The sequence below is a fragment of the Diaporthe citri genome, assembly GCF_014595645.1.
Source record: "Diaporthe citri strain NFHF-8-4 chromosome Unknown scaffold_5, whole genome shotgun sequence".
Classification (NCBI taxonomy): domain Eukaryota; kingdom Fungi; phylum Ascomycota; class Sordariomycetes; order Diaporthales; family Diaporthaceae; genus Diaporthe; species Diaporthe citri.
The window spans coordinates 542,037-567,438 of record NW_025064850.1 but is presented as its reverse complement, the minus strand read 5'-3'; the positions used below and the strand labels follow the sequence as shown (position 1 = coordinate 567,438).

At 55.1% G+C, this 25,402-nt stretch overlaps 9 protein-coding genes across 9 annotated transcripts; 4 read left to right on the top strand and 5 right to left on the bottom strand.

Annotated features, from left to right (window-relative positions):
• Window positions 1–1,861: 1,861 nt before the first annotated feature.
• On the top strand, window positions 1,862–3,204 carry INS49_010869 (uncharacterized protein; the record flags this gene model as incomplete). Its single annotated transcript, XM_043171591.1, has 5 exons — window positions 1,862–1,938; window positions 2,054–2,220; window positions 2,319–2,410; window positions 2,473–2,546; window positions 2,649–3,204. The coding sequence occupies 5 exons, from the start codon at window positions 1,862–1,864 to the stop codon at window positions 3,202–3,204; spliced, it is 966 nt and encodes a 321-aa protein (XP_043023336.1).
• Window positions 3,205–4,661: 1,457 nt separating this feature from the next.
• INS49_010868 (uncharacterized protein) lies at window positions 4,662–5,899 on the bottom strand (the record flags this gene model as incomplete). The annotated part of the gene is made up of 5 exons (XM_043171590.1): window positions 4,662–4,757; window positions 4,819–4,986; window positions 5,140–5,502; window positions 5,649–5,727; window positions 5,886–5,899. The coding sequence occupies 5 exons, from the start codon at window positions 5,897–5,899 to the stop codon at window positions 4,662–4,664; spliced, it is 720 nt and encodes a 239-aa protein (XP_043023335.1).
• A 509-nt stretch (window positions 5,900–6,408) lies between these two features.
• INS49_010867 (uncharacterized protein) lies at window positions 6,409–7,817 on the top strand (the record flags this gene model as incomplete). The annotated part of the gene is made up of 2 exons (XM_043171589.1): window positions 6,409–6,592; window positions 6,655–7,817. The coding sequence occupies 2 exons, from the start codon at window positions 6,409–6,411 to the stop codon at window positions 7,815–7,817; spliced, it is 1,347 nt and encodes a 448-aa protein (XP_043023334.1).
• A 656-nt stretch (window positions 7,818–8,473) lies between these two features.
• INS49_010866 (uncharacterized protein) lies at window positions 8,474–8,953 on the bottom strand (the record flags this gene model as incomplete). Its single annotated transcript, XM_043171588.1, has 1 exon — window positions 8,474–8,953. One exon carries the CDS (start codon window positions 8,951–8,953, stop codon window positions 8,474–8,476), a length of 480 nt encoding a protein of 159 aa, XP_043023333.1.
• Window positions 8,954–9,548: 595 nt separating this feature from the next.
• INS49_010865 (uncharacterized protein) lies at window positions 9,549–10,751 on the bottom strand (the record flags this gene model as incomplete). Its single annotated transcript, XM_043171587.1, has 1 exon — window positions 9,549–10,751. The coding sequence occupies one exon, from the start codon at window positions 10,749–10,751 to the stop codon at window positions 9,549–9,551; it is 1,203 nt and encodes a 400-aa protein (XP_043023332.1).
• Window positions 10,752–13,324: 2,573 nt separating this feature from the next.
• INS49_010864 (uncharacterized protein) lies at window positions 13,325–15,201 on the bottom strand (the record flags this gene model as incomplete). The annotated part of the gene is made up of 7 exons (XM_043171586.1): window positions 13,325–14,135; window positions 14,186–14,514; window positions 14,570–14,731; window positions 14,791–14,826; window positions 14,881–14,900; window positions 14,961–15,045; window positions 15,103–15,201. 7 exons carry the CDS (start codon window positions 15,199–15,201, stop codon window positions 13,325–13,327), a joined length of 1,542 nt encoding a protein of 513 aa, XP_043023331.1.
• A 637-nt stretch (window positions 15,202–15,838) lies between these two features.
• INS49_010863 (uncharacterized protein) lies at window positions 15,839–17,491 on the top strand (the record flags this gene model as incomplete). The annotated part of the gene is made up of 1 exon (XM_043171585.1): window positions 15,839–17,491. The coding sequence occupies one exon, from the start codon at window positions 15,839–15,841 to the stop codon at window positions 17,489–17,491; it is 1,653 nt and encodes a 550-aa protein (XP_043023330.1).
• Window positions 17,492–18,767: 1,276 nt separating this feature from the next.
• INS49_010862 (uncharacterized protein) lies at window positions 18,768–21,142 on the top strand (the record flags this gene model as incomplete). The annotated part of the gene is made up of 2 exons (XM_043171584.1): window positions 18,768–19,267; window positions 19,330–21,142. The coding sequence occupies 2 exons, from the start codon at window positions 18,768–18,770 to the stop codon at window positions 21,140–21,142; spliced, it is 2,313 nt and encodes a 770-aa protein (XP_043023329.1).
• Window positions 21,143–23,442: 2,300 nt separating this feature from the next.
• Window positions 23,443–24,398, bottom strand: INS49_010861 (uncharacterized protein; the record flags this gene model as incomplete). The annotated part of the gene is made up of 2 exons (XM_043171583.1): window positions 23,443–23,685; window positions 23,745–24,398. 2 exons carry the CDS (start codon window positions 24,396–24,398, stop codon window positions 23,443–23,445), a joined length of 897 nt encoding a protein of 298 aa, XP_043023328.1.
• Between the last annotated feature and the right edge of the window lie 1,004 nt (window positions 24,399–25,402).

Sequence of the window (25,402 nt, the reverse complement as noted above, 5' to 3'; positions counted from 1 at the left end):
CACCAATACCCATGCCCAATTCACACACACCCAGCACCCAGCACCCACAAACCAGCACCCACACACCTAGCACCCGTACACCTGGCACCCATATGCCTAGCACCCATGTACTTCGCACCCTATTAAGTATATAAATAAAATATATTAATATTAACTATATAAGTATTAGGTGTGGAAGTATGTAAATAGGCTTGGGTGATGAGCTCTGATTAGGTATAGCTATGGCATAAGTGATGTCCTAGTATACCGTCCGGTTTTACAGGTGCGAATGTCCGTTCTCATGGTTTATTTTTACTAAGACGGTCCTCAGTGGTGCTGCTCGTGACTGTCCCAAACTCCCCTCCAAGCCAGACTACTTTGCTGGTGTGTGAATGCTCCTGGGCCGGATAAAGGCCAGTGCATATTAGGTATTAAGTACAGAGTCACCAATGTTGGGGATTGGATTTTCCGGGCTGGACCTCAACTATCCCCTACCTAAGGCAGGGCCCGAGGAAATCAGGGGCATTCGACACCTGTTTATACGAAGTAGTCGCCGTCTATATGCCAAGTGCTTGGCTCAATGTATATCATGTTCCAGCCTCAGGGTGTGTATATCTATGCGCCTCAAGATGTGTTATCGTTGACCGGCTCCTGTAATTCCTCACCGGGTTGCAATGAACTTTCTGCCAGAGGTAATCTTGGCAGTTGTTAGTATGGGGGTTCTCACGTTCCGCCTCTCGACCGCCTGGTAGCAAATCTTTCAGGCGGAGATACCGTTCGGCCCCCTGCTCGAAACTGAAGCAGAGCACGGAGCCGGTGCCGGTGCCGGTGCTGGCGTCGCTTGTTGACGCCTCTTGCTGCCTGTCGCGTGCACAGAGCGACTGGCTGCAAACGTATTCTAGAAACTGCCACGGGGCTGATGCTGCACGGAATGAGTATCAGACCAATGGCATTGTGCTAACTGAGTATTCCTGAGACCTCTCACAGCGCACGAGATCAGAGCTTCCGCATCAAAGTGAACCAGAAATGCCCGGCAAAACCATAGCCATCCAGCTGCGTTGTTCCTCCAGCATACATCAGATTAGTGTGTCGACAGACGGTCCGTGTTGCTCAGGGGACGGGAGCGGAAGGAGTGAAACTGCATGCTGTAGGGCTGGCTACCTTGGCCTGGGCATCGGGCCCGAAGGTACGGAGCCTCAAACGGGACATCTGGAGCTGGAGCCGGCCCCGCACACCCACTGCGCTGGAGGAATGCCTGCCTGCCTGACAGGATGCCCCAGTTTCGAGCCTGGAGGCGTGGGGCCGATGAGTTGCCGAAACATGTTACACAGTACAAAAACTCGCCTTGTGCCGGGAAAGTTTTCAAGGCAGGACGGAACAAGCAGCCTGGGACTAACGACAAGACGTGCCTAGTCAAGTCTCTGACCGCTATTGACCCGCCTTGCAGGAAATAATAGACTACGAGGCAGGCAGGAATTCTTTGAGCCAGTCTTTACTCGGTGCACAGACGGGAAAGCCCGAGACCATTCTTGCTCGTTCAACACCGTCATCCGTCAATATCTCGAAAAGTTCTCGTAGCAGACATACCCTGCTCTCGCAACCAACCAAACAGCCTCGTGGGGAACTCATCTGCCCCTCCAAAAAAAAAAAAAAAAAAAAAAAAAAGCAGCCACCGCCCTGCGCCGATACCAGCGATTGGAGTCCACCCCGCGCTAAAATATTCAGCTACGGCCTACAGCCCACAGCGTACAGCAGCACTGCATACCAGCCCACGGCCCAAGCCCAGAGCCCGAGACCAGTTGCAGTCGTACGACCTCAAGGGTACATAGATACTCCGGTGAAGAAAGGGGGCGTCTCCCGAGGAAACGACCTTTTTTCCACCATGTCAACAATGTCAAACGAGATCAAGCTGCTCAGCGGGAATTCCCACCCCATCCTGGCGCGGCTTGTGGCCGACCGGTCAGTCCTCCCCTGTTTCCCTTGTTCCCTCTCGACCCTACGAGCCCTGAATTTGACAGAAGCCGTCTCGCCGGGGTGGTCATGTCGCGTCTAACCACGGGTTGGGGGGAAACAGGCTGGGGATAGAGATCGCAAAGACTATGAGTCTGAACTATTCGAACCAAGAGACGAGTGTTACCGTCGGCGAGTCCGTACGAGACGAGGATGTCTTCATCATCCAATCTACAGCACCCGGCGACATCAACGATGGGCTCATGGAGCTATTGATCATGATCCACGCCTGTACGTGCCGCCGAGGGCATTCCTGCTCGACCCATACCGCCCGCTCGCAACTATATGGCAGTGCCGGAGATACAGTGCTGATTCTCATGGGCATATAGGCCGGACCGCATCCGCAAGGCGCATCACCGCTGTGATACCGAACTTCCCATATGCGCGACAGGACAAGAAGGACAAGAGTCGAGCACCCATTGTATGTTGCCTTGCGCACCAGAGACTGGCAGACTGGAACAGAGCGTCCTGACAAAACTACAGAGCGCGAGGCTGATAGCCAACATGCTCACAACGGCCGGCTGCAACCATGTCATTACCATGGACCTGCACGCATCGTATGTCCTCACTGCGCATTCCTGTTCCCTTGCGCCCCCTACCGGTCCCGACTGCGCATATAGACTGCAGCACCTCGCTAATGCACGTCTGTAATCCCGCAGGCAAATCCAGGGCTTCTTCAACGTCCCCGTCGACAACCTCTATGCCGAGCCCTCCGTCCTCCGCTGGGTCCAGGAGAACCTCTCGATCAAAGACTGCGTCATCGTCTCGCCCGACGCCGGCGGCGCCAAGCGCGCGACCTCGATGGCCGACCGCCTCGACCTGCCCTTCGCCCTCATCCACAAGGAGCGCCCCCGGCCCAACGAGGTCGGTCGCATGGTGCTGGTGGGCAACGTGGTGGACAAGATCTGCATCCTGGTCGACGACATGGCCGACACCTGCGGCACCCTCGCCAAGGCCGCCGCCGTCGTCAAGGAGCACCAGGCCAGGGAGGTCGTTGCCATAGTGACGCACGGCATCCTCAGCGGGCCCGCCATCGACAACATCAACAAGAGCGTGCTGTCACAGGTCGTCGTGACCAACACGGTGCCCCTCGGGGACAAGCTGGACAGGTGCCCCAAGCTCAAGGTCATCGACGTCAGCGGGACGCTGGCGGAGTCGATCCGGAGGACGCACAACGGTGAGAGTGTTAGTTACTTGTTTACGCATGTCTTTTGAGTAGAATCGGCGCCAAGAGAAACGGGGAAATTGTTGGGTTGGGGTGTGTCATTCACAGGTGTTTGTGTTGTCTTAGCAAAAGGCATTGGTTCCTGCTAGGTCTGGGGGCAGACACAGGATCAGCAGGACATTCGACGTAGAGTCTTAAAGTCCAGGCAAATGGATGAATACGGAAACAAAATGTGGCTCTGCGACAAGCATGGATTAGGCTATCTATCTGCGCCGCTGATGGGCAAAGGGAGCCCACCAATACAGCGTCTTGAAGGTTGAGCAGGAAACCACAACAGTGGAAAATGTGCAGCAAGCTCATGTACGTAGCAATTGCACTAAAGCGTTGAATTTCAGCTCTACAGGGGTGAAGAGGACAAAAAATGAATGCGTTGTTACAAGTGTATAGACAACTCGCATTTCCAGCACATAAGCCTGTAACAGACCATATACATATACCAGTAAGGATACAGTTGGGTTGACAAGAAGCAGATGGATATGTGAATAGATTGGATCCATAGCAGTCACTGATCATCGTCTGGAACAGCCCGGACTTGTCGGAATGATATCCAACCTCAACGGGCACATACGGTGCCTCCAAAGATACTGGCCAGCCTGACCCTACCTAGGTATATCATGCCCCAACATTCAAAACACCTCGACTGTCACTGAGCACCATTTGTATCAGACACAATGTGGGTACCAACCGAAATGGAGAAGCCCAAATACATAACTTCGAGAAACTCTTAGACAAGCCTGTTGTCCCTACAATAGGACTATCGTCAGTCCCTTGCTGCCGTCAGGTTCTTTGCGGTCTGTATAGCCCTGCCGCAATGAGCCGTCTAATTCAGACAGACAGGCCATGGGGGAAGTGCTGCAAGGGATCAAGAATGCAGTGAGAAGGTCGGTAAGTGGGATGAGACTGTCACCAGCCACTGGCCACCGGATCTTGGTCCAACAAGAGCTGCCGTTCTCGACTAGGAAAGCGACTTGAGTGAGGCTCTTGGACGAAACTTAAGCAGCAGGTGGGCTTTCACCATTTCGCTCACCAACATCTGCCGTGGCGGTGATGTTCAACACCGGCTACCTAGGCAATGACTTGGAAAGGAATGTGCAAGTTAGGTGACCGGGATCTGAGCTTGGACGGCGCTCAGTTGTAGAGAGGGTAATGACATTCAAGACACCTTGGACTAGACAGATGATGCTAATGACAGGAGCAGCAGGGCACGCGTTCTTGTCAGACAGCACAGGTCCTCACAGCTCGATCATCAGACCACCGTTTTCATTTCATCACTTGCGCCGACGCCGTTTAAATACCAAGGTATCAATCAATCATTGAGCAGGTTCTGAAGTCTCGTCCATTTTTAGTATGCCATGAATACAATCCCGTTTCTGGCCAATGGAACCATTCAGATCCCCGATCCGTAACCCATCCGTAAAGAAGCCATCCTTGAGTGACGCCAAACTTTTTAAGCCTTGTGCGAAGAGGCACGGCGCTTGCGGTTCTCGGCCTTCTGGGCCTTGGCCTCGGAAACACGCTTGGCGAGGATCTGGGCGTACTCGGACTAGGAGGGAGGTCAGTAAACCGGTACGAACAACTCGAAGGGAGAGGGGATAGCAACGTACGGCCTCGTCCTTGACCTTCTCGGCCTGGCGGCGCTTGAGTGCGATCCTGTGGCGCTTGTGCTGGAGACGCTGGGGAGTGACCAGACGCTGGATCTTGGGAGCCTTGGTGTAGGGCTTCGCGCCCTCCTTCTTGGGCTGGACCTCGCGACGGATGACGTACTTGCGGACCTATATCCCGGTGGAAATGTAATTATTAGCCCTGAGATTCCTTATTTTGGATCTCATTCCTCTCACTCTCTACCCGCACTGCTTGATTTCCACCACCGCAGTCATCGGGTAGGCGAAGACGGATTTGTATGATACGGGTCGGATACAACATACATCGTCTTCCTTGGTGAGGCCGAAGAACTTTCGGATCTTGGTGGCACGCTTGGGGCCGAGGCGCTTGGGGTGGACGACGTCGGTCAGACCGGGAATGTCTTGCTCGCCCTGCTTGACGATGGCCAGAGCAAGGACGGACAGGTCCATGCCGACGATGCAGCCACGGACGGACTTGCGCTTGCGCTCGCCGGTGCGGCGGGGTCGGTAGCAGGAGTGGCCGTCGGAGAGCAGGAGGCGGACACGGGTAGGCTGCATAACACCCTGCTTCATAGGGAAACCCTGCTTGTCGTTGCCTCCGGTGATTCTGAAGATGTATCCCTTCCACTCGTCTCCGAGGGAGTCGGCGGGGACCTCAGCGCCCATCTAAGCATGTCGAAAGTCAGTCTCTTAATGTGTCTGTATGGATTGGATGGAGATCGCCCCGGTCGCTCGTCGCTCGTGCTTGAGATGTGCGGTGGACGCGAGGATCTCGACGGCTCGCGCTGGGGTCGGCTAGGGATGGAACGTACACGCTTCTCCATGAAGACGCGGAGCTTGCGCTCATCCTCGATGTCGATCAGCTTTTGGCTGCCGTTAGCCGGGTAGGAGCTGTCCATTTAGAAGTCAGCAACAGCGACAAGACACATTTTCTCGTCGTCTCGTGAGCAGGCCCCACAGATGCGTTGGGCAGTTGAAAGGAAACTTCAACAGCCACAAACGCATTGGAAGGCGGCTAGGATGGCAAAAAGAGATTGTTCAGAACGTACATGTTCAACTTCATCTTGTCTGGCCCTCAGTCGAGATATCGTGGACTGAAAGAATGAAGTCGGGTTGTCGATGGCGGGCTGATCGAGATAACAAAATGGGAAGTTTCAAAAGAGAGAGGTCGTTCCTGCCACAGCAAAATGGAAATTCGCAGTTGTGGGCGCTAAAATTGACATGGTCCGTGCTTCCTACGGGCTTCTGATTGGCTTTCAGGATTTTAGCATGGTGGGGCCAGATCCTTGACCGAGATCTTCACCTTAGACCCCAAAACAGTGACCTTGAAAAGTGGCGGACGGGCACCCCACCAGCTAAGACTTGAGATTTCTGGGACCCCGAGATCATTTGATGAGATGTCTAAGAGGAAAAAGAACAAAGTTCATAGATTGATCAGACCAGACTTCCCATGTGACACCACGCACTACCGTGAAGGCGTGCAATCATCCCTGCCGACATTCTGAAGACGCCCTGCAAAGCTCACGGGAACTCACTGGCCTCTCACTGAGCCACGGTACTTGACGCTGAAATATGGAGGACGACAGGGCTGAGACCGATCTTGGCATCGCCGCCGACATCGAGGAAGCACAGGCCCCAGAGCCCGTCATCAGGCAGCCAAAGAAGAGATTCGTCGGCAGGAGGACGGCGGCGGAAGCTGCAGCATCCAAGAATGGAAACGGCTCTGGATCTATCGAAGATGCCGGTGCCGTTCAGGGTACAGTCGCCCGTGCCCATCGTGTACTTATGAAAATACTCGTATAATGACATCTTCTCTAGTTGCGCAACCCAGAAGGGCGCCTCGCCTACTCAATCAGGTCCCTCCGGAGATTCTCAATGATCCTGAGCTGAAGGCGGCCATCTCTCTTCTGCCGGCCAACTACTCCTTTGAAATCCCAAAGACCATCCATCGTATACGGAGTCTAGGCGCGAAGAAGGTGGCACTCCAGATGCCCGAGGGCTTGTTACTGTTCGCTACCACCATCTCAGACATCCTACAGCAGTTCTGCCCTGGGATAGAGACGCTCATTATGGGCGACGTGACTTATGGCGCTTGCTGCATCGATGACTACACCGCACGCGCCATGGGCTGTGATGTCCTGATCCACTACGCCCACTCGTGCCTGATACCCGTGGACGTCACCAAGATCAAGACACTGTACGTCTTTGTTGACATCAGCATCGACACGGCGCACCTGTTGGCGACACTCGAGAGGAACTTCACGCCCGGCAAGACGATCGCCATGGTCGGCACGATCCAGTTCAACGCCACAATACACGGCGTAAAGGCGGCGCTGACGAAGGCCGGATTCAAGGTCATAGTCCCGCAGATCGCACCTCTATCAAAAGGGGAGATCCTGGGCTGCACGAGCCCCGACATGACCAAGTACGCCGACGACGGGCCCGTGGACTTCATCCTCTACCTTGGAGACGGCCGCTTCCACCTGGAGAGCGTAATGATCCATAACCCCAGCATCCCAGCCTACAGATACGACCCGTACTCTCGCAAGCTGACGCACGAGACGTACGGCCACGACGAGATGAAGGACCTGCGGAGACAGGCCATCGACGCGGCCAAGTCGGCAAAGAAATGGGGCCTCATCCTCGGGTCGCTAGGCCGGCAGGGAAACCCAAACACAATGACGCTCATAGAGAAGAAGCTGACGGCGCTGGGCATACCGTGGGTCAACCTCTTGTTGAGCGAGATCTTCCCGGGCAAGCTCGCCATGATGAGCGACGTGGAGTGCTGGGTGCAGGTTGCCTGCCCGAGGCTCAGCATCGACTGGGGATATGCGTTCCCCAGGCCGCTGTTGACCCCATATGAAGCGCTGGTGGCGCTCGGGGAGAGGGAGGACTGGGGCAAGGGCGTATACCCCATGGATTACTATGGCAAGGACGGCTTGGGGAGAACAAAACCTGTGAAGCTGGTAGAGGCAACTTAGATGACGGGGAAAACAAAATGAAACAATCCTGAACCGTTCAAGCTCGTTGGGACGAGGCCTTCTCGCGTAGACAACATCAATTGCTCTGATCCCAGTTCAAAGCACATTCTTGCTTTCAAGACTTGATTTGATACCTGCTGGCCCGCCATAGCCAGTCGTTGGTAGCACTGATTATAGGCAGGGAATTGATGTCCAAATGCTCCATATATTTGAACTTGACTTCGTCCAGCTAATGACCCCATCATCACGAAGAGCGGGTGCCCAGAGTGATCTCGTCACGTAGAATACTTGAGCCTCGATATGAAGCGTGAAAGAGTCCAATTCAGTTCTTCACACGTGGGACAGGGCGTTACAAGCTCCCCTATCACTTCCCAATTCGATGATAACCAGAGTTCTGTCTCTTCTCGGTTCGTTCAATGGGCATCACGACTGCGCAGGTGGCGGCAGATCTGCCATCCCAGGTGGACAGGCGCAGCGCTGAACTCCTCCGGCCATGCATCACGTCGCACAGTTCCATCTGCCCACCTCAGAACCCCAGAGAGATGATCCAGGTCTCCACCACCACAGCCCAAAGAAGCCAGCATCTCGCGAAATGCCCCAGACTCAGCCAATCCCCCCCCCCCGCTCGCGACAGAGACGGCTCCTCAAGACCCTCATCACGCCGTGCCGACCGGCTCCGGCCTCGACGAGAACACGATCTTGTACTTGACAATCTCCACAACCTCCAGCTCCTCGGCCCTGTCGTCACCACCGCCCCCGCCCCCGGCCCCTCCCTCTCGCTGCCGCCGCCGCACCACGCCCACCGCGCGCGGCAGCTTCTTCACCTCGCCCGTCAGCCGCTGGTGCTGGCCGACGTACATGTACACGCGCCTCATCCACGCCGTGCTGGACGCGTCAAAAGTGATGGAGTCGGGCCTGTAGTCCGGGAAGTCGAGGCGGCCTATCGATATGTGGGGCTGCTGCTGCTCCGAACCATCGCCGCCGCCTTCCGCCGCAGGCAGGTTGATGGTCCCCTGGAGCTCCAGCAGGGCGAGCCCGGACGGTGTTTGGAGGAGCTGTGGGAGCGGGTTGCCCGGGGCGGCTGTGGCTGATGGGCCTGTCGTGCTGCGGTGCAGCGTGACTGAGGCTGCCGCCATGACTGCGGTCCTCGCGTCGCGCTTGGAATCTACGGGCGTGGCGAAGAGGTGAAAAGGCTTGAAATGAGAAGCAGGGCCGGTTTCATTGGCATTGACAGTGAGGTAGACCAGCCTGAGTGAAATTGAGACAACGGATATGTTTCGAGGGTCAAGAGATGGATCGGAAATGTGAGGTTTGAACGCGCCGGCGCGTTTGCATGAATTTCATGTTAGTGACATCTCCAGGTTCAACCGTCGTTCTTATAGCAGCCAGCACCGTGAGGCCGTCATTAGTTCTAAAGAATCACGAAAAAAATGTAATCATGCCTGATTTTCTTCGATTTGGCAAGTATCCGTCACATGCATGGCTTTGTGTTCTGCTGGTTCTGTCTCTTTACACTCGTTACTTCACGGCTTGGCCACTGTTGCTCAGACTGGTGAGTGATGCTATTTACATGGGGTGCCAACTCATTCACCACTGGTTGCAATTGGAAAGTTGTTCGCATGGGAGGTCATATCAAAATTACGTTCATATCGTAGTCTGCCTCAGAAGATTAATTATGCTTCTCCGCCCATTAACCCCCACGACCCCACCCTTTCACAGCGGCGCTGCGGCTCAGTTGACACTGAACCTGTAGCTCGCCTGCAGGACATAGGGGTCGTCGCCAGGCCCGAAGATGTTCTTCTTGTCCCTCTGCCACTCGGGCTGGTTGATGGCGTCGATCCAGTCCTCCACCTCCATCACGACGCACCCGTACTTGGGGATGGTGCGGGGGAAGTCCGGGTCGTCCAGGATGCCCTGCGTCGACTTGAGGGCCATGGAGCCGTTCTGCCCGTTGCAGCTGTAGACCTGGAAGGCGTCCTGGTCGCTGTAGACGTCGACGGTGATGCCGGACCAGGGGGAGGCCAGCTGGGCGACGAAGCCGCCGTCGGCGCGCCAGTCGTAGGGGCCGTTCTGGTCGCGGTTGACGAGGTAGCACGTGTCGTAGCCGGTGCAGTTGAAGCCGCAGTTGTTGACGAGCTCCGGGCTGGTGAGGTTCGCGCCGAGCTGCTTCGGCTCGCTCCAGAAGTCGTTGACGGAGCCGGGCTTGTTGGCGACAATGTCACCCGTGGGGATGAGGATGTTGTCCACGTCCACGCGCTGGCCGCTGTAGGGCATGTAGAGCGTGTGGTTGAGGGCGGTGTTGGTCTCGTTGTTGGCGAAGCCGTCCAGGTTCCAGTACGTGTGCGAGCTCAGCATGATGGGCGTCTTCTTGGTGAGCGACACGGCGACCATCTTAAAGTCCCAGGTCATGTCTCCCAGCGTGTACGTGATGTACGACAAGACGTCGCCTGGGAAGCCCTCCTTTCCGTCCGGGTCAAAGATGCTGAACGTGATGCTGTTCTCGGAGACAGACTCGACGGTGAAGTTGCGCCAGTCCCAGCCATCAAGGCCTCCGTGGAGCGTGTCTGCTCCATCAGGCGCTTCTGGCGTGGGGTTCTCGTTGGGCGTGACATGATATGTCTCGCCGTCGATCTCGAAGGTGCTGTTCTTAATGCGGTTGGCATAACGACCGGGCACGCCGCCGAAATGGGGGTGCTGCTTGTCGATCCCGTAGTAAGACGCATTGTCAAAGCCAGTAACGATGTCTCGATCGACACCGTACTTGTCCTTGATGATCAGGTTCGAGATGGACGCGCCATAGGGGATGAAGGAGGCGGAGATGCCATTCCCATACAGCCAGTATTTGCCGTTCTCATCTGGGCCCGAGGTGCTGTTCTGGGCCGAGGCGAGGGGAAGCAGCAGTGCTGACGCCCACAGTAGAAGGGTGGAATGCATCTTGACCGAGGGCTTGATCTCGAGAAGACGTAGTCTCGCAGAACTAATGCGACTCGGGGGAGGGGGGATTGTCAAAGCGAGTCGGGTCGAGAGCCTTGGCGAACCCAACGCTTCGTATGGTGAGGAGAGGGAAAGGAGCTGCTTTATATCACTTCACTTGGACATGGTCGTGGGCTCTCGCACTTCTATGTCATGGCCCGGGGAAATCTCCAATGTTACCACGGACAGGGACTCGAGCCTGGTCCTGCAAGTTGGGGATGAACAGCGTAGTAGCACATACGGCCAGCCGCAGGTGACCTTTGAAGCTCTGCTTCTCCACACACATCCCCTTGGGGTACTCTCATATGCAATCAATCGTTCCAATTTGGCGCTAGTGACCTGCATTTGATACTCACCCTCTTTTTCTTCCTTACTTCTTTTAAGTTTCTTAATTCAGCTTTAATCTATTCGAAACATATATGAGAAGAAAGCTGCTTCTTTTCTAATTTTATTTCTTTTTTCTGCTAGTAAATTAAGTGTGTTAAAGAGGAGAAATTTGCGTTTAAATTAAAGTTAAAAATAACTTAAGTTAAAGTTGATTTTAAAGAGGAACTAGAGGGGGTGAAATTTAAAAGTTATAATAAAATCACTAGAGATTTAAGGTGAATTTAGTTATTTTTGCTTAAAAACACTACCCTTTCTAAAATTTTAAATTTTCTTTAAAATTAAATATTAATACACCTTACACCCTTAATATTTCCTCCACCCTCCTTAAATAGATATTAAAAGAATTAGAAAAGAAGCAGCTATCTTTTAATATAGGGCATAGTTAAATTAAGAAGGTATTCGTTATATGGGAGGTGAAAATATATGAAAATTGAAGTGCATATGAACTTTGGGGGTGGGTATCAAATGCAGGTCACTAGCGCCAAATTGGAACGATTGATTGCATATGAGAGTAACGACGTGGGTGATCGCGACTAAGTCGTCCGGGGTCCACCAACCATCATTTGCGGGGATGCTGGGATGGCACTCCAATTGAATGGCTCGACCAACGCGGCCAGGAACATGTGGTGTTTTTTTGTTTCTTCCGCAAACAACCTGGACCTAGACAGTTTACAGGCACCATAGAGCGAGCTAATTAAGACGAAGAAGGGACGGTTACCATTAGCACAGGCGAAGTCTACGTACATGGTCAGCCACGTATTGACAGTCACAGCCTGATGTTTCAAACTGTTCCTTTCAATTACCACGTTTTTCATCTTGTTCAACCTACCTAGTAGGTAGATCAGCCTTGTGAGACCCGACCCCACCTCACTCTGCCTCTGGTCTGACTGTGATGAGCTCGCCGAGTTGAAGGATCAGAGACGAACGTCATGTGGCTGGAATTGTCACTAACATGCCCCCAACGGCACCGAGCCCTGCAAGCTTGACCAACAATGCAAGCTAAAAAGGCCGCCACGGACTAACACTCGGGATGGATCTGATGCCGTCCCACCTCATTGGCGCGGGTCTGTCTGGGAGAGATGGCTTTCAAGCTTTGTGGCCCCTGTCTGCGCGTGCCGGATATGAAGGGCGGACATGAAGGATTGCGGGGTCCCCAGCTTCGCGGAAATTGAGGTGGTTTTCGATGATTTTCAGGCACAGGCATTAATCAACAGCCTGACAGGGCAGGCAGGACTGGCTGGCATCGAATAGTTGGAGTACACTCTGCAGTGTGATGAGTTAAAGGGCCCTGGACGGGCTGTGACCTCGTGCAGGCTGTTCGGCCCGTCCATCTGGGAACGGTGCGAGAGAATCACGCATGTCGAGAGAGGCCAGTGAATTTGCCAGAGGAATGATGTATCTGGTTGGCATTACACAGCAATGAGAACTCCGAAGTTGGCAAGGTCGTCAGCACACTCACAGACCAAACACCCATGTCCAGCGTTGTTAGCGGAACTCGCCAACAGCTATTGCTTGCCCCGAGCCGAAGGTATACTGGGTGCCTATCTGCTTTTCGCCCTGCCAATGAACACTCACGACAGGGCACGGGAACTAGAACGCAAGACATCACCTAGTTCATTCGGGTCAATCTCGCGACATACTCTCTTTCTGAATGCCCAAGTCGAAGAAGCACGCGCTTCCCTGGGGCCGGTACCGAGCTGCTGGGAGCTCCAAGTCGTCGGGATTCTGGACGCGGCGCCTATTGGCAGTCTCCTTCTCAATGCGACCTTCCGAGCACGCACACAACCCTCCGTCACACCCAGGGCGAGCGGGAGAGTGGCAGGCGGTCGAGCAGGTTCTCGGCCGCGTTGTATGCAACCCCATCGTTCTCAGTGATAGGGCGCACATTCAGAGAATGCTCACAGTCAGAGAATGCGAGGATGAACCGACTGCGGGCCTGCCAAATCTTGGTCATGAACATCAACTCGGGCCGAAGCGTCAGTTTCCGGCAAGTAATGCTGCATGTTCCATATCGTCGTATTTCCAGTCTGTCACACATGTCACTGTACCTCACTGAACACAGCATGCTAGCAATACAAATGCAACCAAATTTCATGCTCCAATCTGAGGCCTCGTTAATCTGCTCCCACCGTGCGCGAGCACTCTCTTTATGCGTCGATCAAGTTCTCCTCCTGGCCCGCGTTGTCCTTGGTGTCTTTGGTCTCCTTGGTGTCCTTCTTTGCTTTCCGGTCCGCGGCCGCAGTACGCGAGTAGAACTCATCAATGATCTTCTTAGGAATTCGGTTGAGCATGTCCTTGCGGTAAATGCGGAGCAGAGACCATGCCAGGTCCAGAGAGTCATGGATACTTCGCTGCTCGTAGGCTCCTTGGCTAACGAACTGTCGCTCGAACTTGTCAAGGAACTCAAGCGACAGCTTGTCCTCGGCTGACAGAGCTTCCTCACCAACGACTGCCTTCATGGCTGCCGCATCACGACCGATGGCGTACTTGGCGTACAGCTGGTTCGAGACATCACCGTGGTCCTTGCGCGTCATACCCTCACCGATGGCCGACTTCATGAGACGGGAAAGTGATGGCAGCACGTTGATGGGAGGGTAGATACCCTTGTTGTAAAGACCTCGGTCCACAAAGATCTGGCCCTCCGTAATGTATCCTGTCAGGTCAGGAATCGGGTGGGTGATATCGTCGTTAGGCATGGTCAGAATGGGGATCTGCGTGATGGAACCGTTGCGGCCTTCGACACGACCGGCTCGTTCGTAGATGGTCGACAAGTCAGTGTACATGTAACCGGGGAAACCACGACGACCAGGCACCTCCTCTCGAGCGGCTGAGACCTCACGGAGAGCGTCACAGTAAGCGGAAAGATCTGTGAGGATAACCAGAACGTGCTTCTCGAGCTGGTAGGCGTAGTACTCGGCGGTCGTGAGGGCGAGACGAGGCGTAATGATACGCTCGATCCTTTGAACAAGTCAGCAGCTATCCAGTGTCATTGCAGCAGGCGGGCTCACGTTGGATCGTTGGCGAGGTTGAGGAACAGGGTAACACGTTCCAGACTGCCGTTCTCCTCGAAATCGCGAGTGAAGAAACGAGCCGTCTCCAAGTTCACACCCATGGCAGCGAAGACAATGGAGAAGTTGTCCTCGTGGCCGTCGTGGACGCCCTTGTTTGTGACTCCCTCCTGCTTCTGGACCAGACCAGCCTGACGACAAATCTGGGCGGCGATCTCGTTGTGCGGTAGACCGGAGGCGGAGAAAATGGGGATCTTCTGTCCACGAGCGATGGAGTTCATTGTATCGATGGTGGAAATACCAGTGGAGATCATCTCCTCAGGATAGACCTGGCCGCTGTTAGCTTTCCTTCCCTGGCTCGTCTAGGGAGGTTGGTTGCCGCACTCTCGAGTATGGGTTGATGGGGCTGCCGTTGATGTCGAGGTAGTCCTCTGCCAGCACCTTGGGGCCCTTGTCGATGGCCCGACCTGAACCATCAAAGATACGTCCCAGCATGTCCTCCGACACACCAAGCTTCAGGCTCTGCCCGGTGAACTCGACTTTCGTCTGTTGGAAAGCCGTCAGTATCATATGCTGTTGGGCTGCGTTTCTCAGGATCTGCGCACCTTCTTCACATCGATACCTGAGGTGCCTTCGAAGACCTAATGTACTCGTTAATCGATCGAATCGTCGTGTCGAGATGTCTAATGAAGTACCTGGACAACGGCTCGGTTTCCTGTACATTGACTCGTTAGCACTTGTTCGTCTGAAATGCCTCAACACACCTCTCACATACCTCGAGCCTCGAGGACCTGCCCTTGCCTCGTCGTCCCATCAGGAAGCGTCAGGGAGACGATCTCGTTGTATCGGGGGAATTTGACCTGTCATACCGGTCAATGGATCTGTCGGTCTGGAGGCGGCTGGGAGGAGGTATTCACATCTTCGAGGATGACCAGAGGGCCGTTCACACCACCGACGGTGTTGTACTTGAGGTGAGGCACCACCGAGTAGGAGGACGACTCGCGAGGGTCACCCATGGCTGCTGCTTGGACGTGTGTGGATCTGGTGGTTGAGGCGCAACGATGCAGACTGATGACGATTGTAGTTGGTGGTTTGGAGCTCCCAGGAGGTTTGGTGGATGATAAGCTCCGCGCACTGGCCAGCAGCCTCCCGAGGTCAGGAAGGCCCTCTGCTAGAGCACCAGCTATTTGGTGCTAGACCACAGCAGTGTGTCAGCTCCTGATTGCTTGCTGCCAACGATTCTATTTTTAAACGCCATAGCTTCAAGAATATGTTCAAGAACATGCAATCCAATGGAACTCATCGCAGCAAAGCTCATTATAAGTATTCCAGAGCATTGCACTGCCAACTTGGAAAGGCTGTACCAGTGCTGGTAACTTACGTACCATACCTACCTAAGCAGCTCTCGGTCAGTTGAGGTTCTGGGCTACACCCCTCCCCCACCCCACCTGAGTGATCGTTCCGGCTGGCAAAGCTCGTTCCGCCAGAAGCTCCAGCTCACTTTGAACCTAGCATCCTCCAATTGATTCACATCCGTCACTTCCCTTGCGCTTTGAAGCTCCCTTTGGAAGTCTCTTTCAATCACGGGAAAAAAAGGCCCTGAACATTGAAAGTTGAGGCATTTGGGAATGGAACCACGGTGAACGAAGGAACATGTCGAGCATTTACAATACCGAGCCGCAGCCAACGGCTTCGGTCATCCTTCATACGAACCATGGCGATCTATCGGTCGAGCTGTTCGCGAAGCAGACTCCCCTAACCTGCCGCAACTTTATACAACACTGCTTGGATGGCTACTACGACAATACGATATTCCACCGCCTGGTACCCGGCTTCATTCTGCAGGGAGGCGATCCGACGGGCACTGGCAATGGAGGCGAGTCGATCTACGATGGTGGAGCTTTCAGTGGTGATCTGGACCCATGGCCGATGGACCAGCGGAGGGGAAAGAACGCCGGTCCTCAAGGCGTGAACTTCAAGGATGAGTTCCACACGCGCTTGAAGTTCAATCGGCGTGGGCTGCTGGGCATGGCAAACGAGAGTCGAACCGACACGAACGGCAGCCAATTCTTCTTCACGCTAGATAAGACCGACGAGCTCAATGGCAAGAATACCATGTTCGGACGAGTGGCCGGCGACACCATCTACAATCTGGCAAAAATGGGCGAGGCTGAAATGGAAGAAGGAAGCGAGCATCCCCTTTACCCAACAAAGATCACCAGCGTGGAGATCCTTGTTAATCCTTTCGATGACATGAAGAAGAGGGAACGTATTGCCCAGCGCACCACACGGCCGGTCGCCACGGAGAAGAAGAAAGACAAGAAAAGGAAAGGCGGAAAGCAGCTACTAAGCTTTGGCGACGAAGAGGGCGAGGGCGACATACAGCCTCTTCCAAAGAAGCCCAAGTTCGATACGAGGATTGTGATGGATGTCGAAGAGCCAGAACCTCAAGTCAAGCCGCCAAAGGCTGCTAAGAGAGAGCGAGAGGCGAAAGCTCCCAAGGCCGTTGTACCAATAAGGGAGGCACCTGCAAGAGAAGCAACTCCTGAGCCTCAGCCTTCACCCCCTCCACAAGTCACCCGGAAGTCATCCAACAAGGCAGCACAAAAGATTGGGGACGACTCTTCACCAGAGCCAGAAGATCACAAAGGAAAGTCTGAGCTTGATCGGATGAATGAGGAAATAGCTGCTCTGAAAGCGTCGATGAAGAGGACAGTCCATTCGGAGCCCGCCAGTGAAGGCAAGAAGAACTCTGCCCTGCAGCAGATGATACCGGAGACAGCCACTCGAGGGCGCAAGAGGAGACCTGGCGCAAACAACCCTACGGCGGCTGAGGAACAGAAAGCACTAAGCTTCCTCAAAGCGTTCCAGGAAAAGTTGGACCAGGCTCCGCCAGAGAAGGCAGCAGCAACGGAAGTGCCAGCCTCAGGGGACGGCGAAGCCAAGGCTGGGGATAATGCCGAGGAAGACGAGGTCTGCGATCTCCACTTCATCGCCAACTGTCAGTCCTGCAAGGCGTGGGACAAGGCTGAAGGCGAGGACGACAGCGACGACGAGGGCTGGATGTCGCATTCCCTCAGCTTTGCTGCAGACAAGCTTGGCAAGGATCTGAGCTATCGCAAAAAGGCGGAGGATGAGTTGATCGTGATCGATCCACTGGCGAAGGCCCGCAGCATCCAGGCGGAGAGGAAGGCGGAGAAGGAGAGCGAGGGCCGGAGCGGAAAGTCCGGACGTGCATGGGGCGACCTAGCACGCAACGCGCAAATGTCACGGACGTCCTCCCTGGCTGGGAGAGGAGCAAAGTGAGGTGAGAGCAGCATGAATTGCAATTGTTGGTAGTAGTGTATGAGAGGTATTTTGTTCCTTTTTCTTCTCGAGATACCCAGACCTTCTCCTGTGAATGGTCAGATGAAGGCATTCAAACTCAAAATCGATTGGACGAGTCCAGCCGCACTGGCCGCCCCCGACTCAAGCGATGGGGAAAATTTTTGAGCGCATGGTGAAGAGGTGACCGTGTCATTGCATTTCGTCCTCGGCTATGAGCAATAAAGAACGAGGGCGAGCCCATTGCGGCCCTGGCCGTGGTCGACTTACACGGAAGTATCCACTTTGCGGTGGGGATGCCTGCTGCCACGGGGATCGTACATTCTGGTAAAGACACTCTGTATGGAGACTCTGAGATAGCACCTTGATTGCATGTGAGACGAGGCACTCGAGTTTATCCCACTGGAGGCTATCCCACTGGAGGCTACACCACTGGGGGTTATCCCAATGGAGGTCATCCCACTGGGTGGTGTGCAGGTCAAGAAATAGACCAGGAGGATGTTTGTGATCCCTGCGCTCTGAACTGGTTACGTAGACTTGGACTGCTACCAATGGAGGCCAAAAGGCTGTGTTGTGCCTGGCAGAGGAGATTCTGCTCCGGCGGCCAGGGCTTGCGAGAAACAATAAGGTTCGGTTTCCTTATTTCCACATGCAAGATCGCGATGACGATCCTTAGGTCCCCACAGCCAGAAAAAAATGGCGTTATCGATTGGACGGATAACAGAACCCCAGCTGGGGTGGTTCCCGTTCCCATTCAGCCCTCACAAACAATGCTACAGTATCGGGACGGCATTCATGTCACCCAGTTTCTGGCCTGCTATTGTCCTCCGTGTCTGTCGCAAGAATCAATAGCTCTATCGAAACGTGTCGCGGCGCCCCATTGTGCCCGGCGGTCCATTCCTGACAGCCACCCTGACACATCCTTATAAAAACGAACCCCTCCCCCTCCAGCCTCACCCGCGAGCAAGCACCCGCAACCAGGCAACCAGGCAGACCAAGACAGTCCGATCGCAAGGCTCCGCCGCTACAAGGCTTAGCCTCCAGTGCACCCGCCGCTGTCAGCAGGTGGTTCTGCACACACTTACAACCTACACATACTCTGACACACATTTACACACACATTGCTCAAGCCTGCGACCTAGCGGGGCAGGCGGGACGGACACCTAGTAAGGTTCCCTGGTCCCTTCCTCCACGGCCGCTACAGGTTCCGTCATCAGCCACCTCAACCACCTCCTCCGTCCATCCTCTTGGCCTCGCGATGTCGTCGTCTCCCGGTACAAGAAAAAGGCCCGCACCCAGCGCGTCGCCTCTTCCGGCTGGCCCAATCCCCCAGGCCAACCCCCAATCCACGCCACAGGACATGATGAGGTGGAACGGCGTAGCGGCGAACGGAAACAGCCATACGGACCTCTCGACCCCATACATGCTTGCGCAACAGTCCGCCCCACCCGGGCACGCCTTCCTGTCGCCATCGCCAGCCCCGACCACATCGAATGCCCTGGCACTCCGCGATCCCGCCAGCAGTAGGGCGCTCGTTTCCACCGCGCCGCGCTCGCCGTACGACGGACAGCCCGACCAATGGGGTTCATTGGGAGGCGATGGCGCCCTCATACCCCTGTCGAACGAAGCGCTGAGCGAGGAGGAGCACCTGAGACTTCTCCTGGAGCGCGCGAGGAAGATCGAGGAGGAGGCCACCAAGGAGAACCCCGGACCTAACCAGAAGAGGAGTATCCCGCCGTTCGTGCTGAAGCTCTCCAGGTCTGTATACCCTCCATGAGTCTCGCGCCGTGCCTGGACGATTCCCGCTAACAGCTTCGCAGCTTCCTCAACAACGGTAGGAACAGCGATCTCATCCGGTGGTCAGAAAAAGGCGATTCGTTCATTGTGCTCGACGAAGAGGAATTTGCGAAGAAGCTGATACCCGAGATGTTCAAGCACAACAACTACGCCTCATTTGTCCGCCAGCTGAACATGTACGGGTTCCACAAGCGGGTTGGGCTTTCCGACAATTCGATGAGAGCGAGCGAGAAGAAGAATAAGAGCCCGAGCGAATATGCGCACCCCTACTTCCTGCGCGCGCACCCAGTCTTGCAGTGGCTCATTACGAAGCCGAACAAGACCGGTGGTAAAAAGAGGCAGAAGCAGGCCAACAAGGATGCGTCTGGAGCCATCGAGCAGGACAGCGATGCCGAGGACTTCATGGACGACCCCAACGGCCAGTACGCCCTCTCCGACATCCACCCAGGCAGGAACTTGGGGCGAGGTGAGGCCGGGCCTTTGGCGAAGACGGAGTTGGGGAAGCTGCGAGACCAGCTCGCGCAGGTCCAGCAGAAGCAGCAGCAATGTCTGGCCCTGATCCAGCAATTACAAAACAATCAACACGAGATTGTGCAAAGAGCACAAAAGTTCGAAGAGATGCATCATCGCCACGAGAATTCCATCACCGCCATCTTGAACTTCCTTGCCAACGTTTTTAGAAAGTCACTGGAGGAAAATGGGGGTGCGCAGAATATCTCCGATATGTTGGCGAGCATTCTCCCCCAGCATGGGCATAACCATGCCATGCCGACGGGGAGTGTGCAAGACCTGAGCGAGTATCTGCAGCAGCACAATGCTACCAAGAGCCGAGCGAGCCCCAGCCCAACTCTTCCAAAGCGTCCACAGCACCTCCTGCCCGGTATCCCAGGGGACCCGAATGCTTCCGTCCCTGCCGAAAGCGCACTCGGCCTACCCGCGAGTCCAGTGCCCTATTCTTCATCTTCCCACCAGGCACCGCGAGTCACCGAGGTATTTGATACCTCACCTTCTGACACGACCTCCCCGAATCACATCCGGAATGAGCTTCAGTCGAATCCTGAGGAGACCATGCTCAAGATCATGGGTGAGACCAATGCTCGGATGACACCGGGCGTTGATCTCCCTGAAGCTGCTGCTGCAACATCCGCGAGGATGCCATCTGGTCAGCGCAACAAGATGGTGAACAACATGTCGCGCAGAACTGCCACGCCATCGAATAATCGATCCGTATCACCATTCCGGCCTCCAACCATGTCGGCTACGCCTCCGATCCCTCCCGCGCCTTCCGGCTTTCCAACTCCGACAGCACCACAGCCTGCCACATCACTGTCGCCCATTCTCAACAACGCCAAACCCCCATCGGTCCAAGAAGTCTCGCGACAGCAGAACGGTATCAGCCAGGTGGAGGCTTTACAGCGCAATATTGGCCAGGATATCAACAGCCTGGCCCAGCTCGCGGCCCCGCTTTCTCCCAACGGGCAGATCATGGGCATCGATGGCTTTCAAAACGGCGGCTCGGACTATTTTGGCGACTCCAACAACAATTTTGACTTCAACCAGTATCTGGATACCGCGGCGATGGACACCGGCTACAACTTTGATTTCAACGACCTGAACAACGCAGGCAACTACGGCGCGGCGGACGGCACTGACTTTGACTTCAGCCTCCCCAGTACAGACTATGCCCAAAGCACCGCTGCTCCGGTCAATGGCGGCCTCACCGCGGGCGCGGGCGCGGTCGCAGACACGCCGAGCCCTGCCGGCACGGAGGAGATACAGCGACCGGATCTGGATGGCTCAGAACAGCCAGCCACGAAACGTAGGCGGCAAGGATAGAAGAAGCTCAACGGTTACACATTCTATCACCGTGTCTATTTCGATCTAGTCGACCGTCTCAACAGCACTCATCCCCACCCAAGAGTTTCAAGTCCTTGGGGGATTATTTCATCCATCATGACCAAATTAGAATAGTAGTATGTATGGGTAGGGAGCGAATGGAAGGGTTTGCTGTTCCAATTTGACACGTGAACCACGACCCTGATGCTATACTATGAGTGAATCTGACTGTTGCAATCTGACGGGGAGCCCTGCTGTTGCAAAGCACATCCCTTTATAGGCATATCCATAGGCCTCAACACATTGTATTAGACAAATGTCTACTCATCCATTGTGCGACATCTGCAGTTATGTGCTCAACTACTGTCTGTTGCTCGCCAATTATTTGCTCCTCGTCTACTATCTACCATCTCGACTTTACTTACTCATCCCATCTGCTTTCATACCATATCTTGCTTAACAGGTCCCGCCCTGTAGGAATGTTCATAGAATTATGCTCATAGGATAACCTCCTATGGACTTGACACAATTAGATTGCTAGCAGATTGATAGTTGTATGGTACAGACCACATCAGGATTTCGAAGAAACGGTACACTTAAGTCATTTTCCTGACTGCCCCCCCCCTCCCCCCGGTGACCAATCCGCAAGTGACAAATCCCACGATTTATCATCCATCCACTGAGCTTCCACTGTCAGACAAACAGACAGTCAGTCAACAGCTCACTCATCACTTACTTGCCCCCCCCTCCCGGCCCGCCCTCGTGGACCCCAGCTGTCGGCCCAGCCCCCCTAGCGCTGACGACCTGCGTGCCTCCCGCCCGCGTGCGCGCCGGACAGCCCGGCCCCAGCGCAGTCAGCCGTTATTGTCAAGTGGGCCGGACTGACGTGGGTTTTGGCGATTAATAAACTCCGAGGCGGCCCAGGAGGGCTGAGGAGGCGGGCGGGCGGTTGGTCGGTTGGTAGGTGTGTGTGTTGGCCTGCTTGGTGAATTCTCCAGCCAACGCCACCCCGGCCGTTCTTCCTTCCTCCTTTTTTCCTCCATTCAGCCTTGTGGGGGCCAACGAGGCAGACTCGGTCCATCGCGGGGTTGAGAGTGGAAAACCACACATACGACATACGTGTCACATGAACCATGCGCAAAATCGCCGCCGGCCTTGAGCAGCATCGTCTCCTGCGGCGTCAATCCCTCCGGCACTCAAGAAGCATCAGGCTTAGAATTATCGTCTTTCTCGTTGGTTTCGTCCACGTCGTCCTCAGCACAAACCCAAGCTAGAATTAGGGGAGGGAGGAAGAGTACTGGGGTTGCACAGTTCTGATATATGCTTTCTCTCTCGCTGGTGAATCAGGCACGTCGGCGCTGTACAGCAGCAGCAACGACAACAGCAACAGCAAGGACGTAGACTCGCGGAAGGGTACTCGTCCGCCTGGCCTTGCTCTTTGGTTCGGTTCTAATTCAACTCATATGCCCAGCCGTTCCCATCCAAAAATGTTTGCGCGGAGGCATGGATGCGATGGAATGTGCGCGCGCGTGTGTCTCTCCTCCCAGCTCGACTCCATTCATCAGTCATTCGTAAAATCTGCGCCAAGAATGCCAAACCGTCCGCTCAGTCACAACCTGCCTCACCTGCTGCCGTCGTGGGGCGCCAGAATGCACATTGCCCCCCTGGTCGTGCCTGCCGCCATGATACACTGAAGCTCTGAAAAATAAACATTTAATGAAGTAGAATAAATATCGATCCGGTCCTCGGCCGTCGCAGAATGTTATCTCCCCTCGGTCTCTCGCCCTGTCCTCTGTCTTCAACTTTCGCGGTAGACAGCCGAGGAGAGCGTATGCTGTGAGCCGTGGTTTCATATGAGCCTAGGAGGATCTATCACGAATCCTAGTCTCCCCACGCCCAATGAGCTCTTCCCTGGCACGTCTTCCGCCTTGGCTTGCGCCCGACAAAACCGCCGCGACGCAATATCGAGTTCGAAAGCGTAGGATGCGGGATGCAAGCACCCGGGCCCCCACAGCAGCATGCGATGAACCGACCGGAAGGGGCATTTGTTAGATTCTTTCGGCAGGCACCCTTCGGCGGTCGGTCAATCGTCCACGAGGCATGACGACATGGAACTACAAAGCCCCGCGGTGCCACTGGCGCGACTAATTGGAGTACGGCCCATCCGCGCTGAGATTGAAGACCGGTAATGGGACTATCAAGTCGGCCTCCCTCAAGGTGGACACGGCGTCATGCAGCCCAAGGATTATACTTTCGATTCCCCGCGAACAGTGCATCTTCATTGACTATGGTCGGGCTCATCATTCGATGAGTGGCTTCTTATGCCCTGCAACGTTGCAAAGCCCGAGGTGTTTAAGAGCATCCTTGTCAGTGGAGACTATGATCGATCTCGCGGGGAGCATAGGGTTGTTTGGATCCACGTGGGACGCGTCTTTGGCGGCCTGCTCGATGGCGTCCATTTCCTCTTTGCAAGCTTGCTGGTCCATCGGGCAGATGACGATGGGCTGTCGCAAAGTTATATCCCGAGCCGAGCTCATTTGGGCCTATCCATTCTTGTCAGACTGGCCGCTCCGCTGGCTTATGTTCGCTGAACGTGACTTACCTTGATGCTCAAGAAGAACTCGATCTTGTACAGAGTGGAGCTTGTCGTGAAGGAGGTGACCTCGTACTGCGGGAACCCAGGTTTGCCTCTCTTGACGATGCCCTCGGAATCTCTCAGGTCTTTCGATGGAAACACCAGCCCCAGGTTTGTGACATAGCCGGCTTCTGGTAGTTTTGCCTGTACTGGCTGCGTGTGCTTGGCGATCCTGTTCACCTTCTTGGTCGGCTCGTCGCCCTCCGGATTGTATGTTATCTCCTCCTCGATTGCCAGCGTGATTTTCTGGATCGTGACCCTCTTTGCCTTGTTTACCCAGTCCGCATTCGGCGCAAGCTTTATGTAGACGGTGATCGGGTCACAGGGGCCATAGCTCCATTTCGGCAGCGATATCCCCAGCGTGACCAAGTTGTCGGCCGTGACCACTTTTGACTCTGGCCGGTTGTACATGCCGAAGGTTGATAAAGTATCGTACCTCTGCAGAGGGATTGGGAACGCATACTTGTTCTGCGTGCTTGCGCCCTGTTGCACCGTCACGACGAGCTCGTAGAGGGTCTCGGCCGTCCTCGATGGTAATTGTAATGAAGCGGGAGGTATTCTCCTATTTGTTTCCTCGCCGCCTCGGCCGAATGGTATGAAAAGCACGAAGGGTAGGTCCATTTGCGATCACGCTCTCGGCCTCTTTCCCTGCTTGACACCGAAAGAGTAATAGCTCCTTTCCCACAACATCGATCGTTTCTCTCCTCGGCGTGCCCAGGTGTCGTTTCGCGACGTTCTCGGCGGCGGGGTGTATCGTCTCTCCGCTGTAAACATATCCGTACTAAAGAAACAGCGACTGGCATAGAGAAGCCTTGTGATGGTCTGATCTCGACTTTGCCTTCTATGCGCGGCTGCGCGAGGTTGAGTTAGCAGTCAGTGGCAATTGCGCAATACCCTTGGCCACTGGGAGGGTGCGCCCGAGGATCGGGGTACCAGATGTTGGCAGGACGGGACTCACTAATGTTGCTGATATGCCAGGGTAGCCGACGAGGAAGCTGCTGTTTGGCGGGCCAGTGACCCGTACAAAGGCAGCCATCCTGTTCGCAGGGCCAGAACTACAACTGCAGGCGGGAAGGTGTGGTGCGAGTGGAAGGCCGAGGATGGACGGTCATGAATGCGCAGCGAACGCCGGCCTCGCCGCGTCAAGGCTGTGAAGCAGCAGCGCTTGCAGCCGGGCAATGTGGGGTATCGAAGACGGGAGTTGGCAGCCTCCTGGGAGTTACAAGAACTGGGATGAGGGCGAGCCCATTGAATCGCAGGGGCCAGCTGCCGTCTCGAGAGCTCGAGCAAATCGTCGCCAAAGCCTGGGAGGCGGTTCGGAAGAGGAAGGTGGGCGCAAGTGGTTGGTGAGATGGTCTAGGACTTTGGTGCAGCGTGCAGCAAGAGGAGCGGACTGCGAGGCTCGGGCGGTCTGGTGTTACGCCGTGTCGCAAGCAAATGTGCTGTTGTGCCCTCGAGGGGTGGAGCTCGGTCGCTGGTCGCAAGGTGAGGGAGACAGAGGCAAACTTTGGAGCAGGAATGCGGTGGTCAGAGTCGCAGAGTTGACGAAGAAGTGCTGTGCATAGGGTTTGGAGTTTGGTCGCCTGGTGGTTCGTCCGTCGGTCTTGTGCTCCCGATGATGCTGG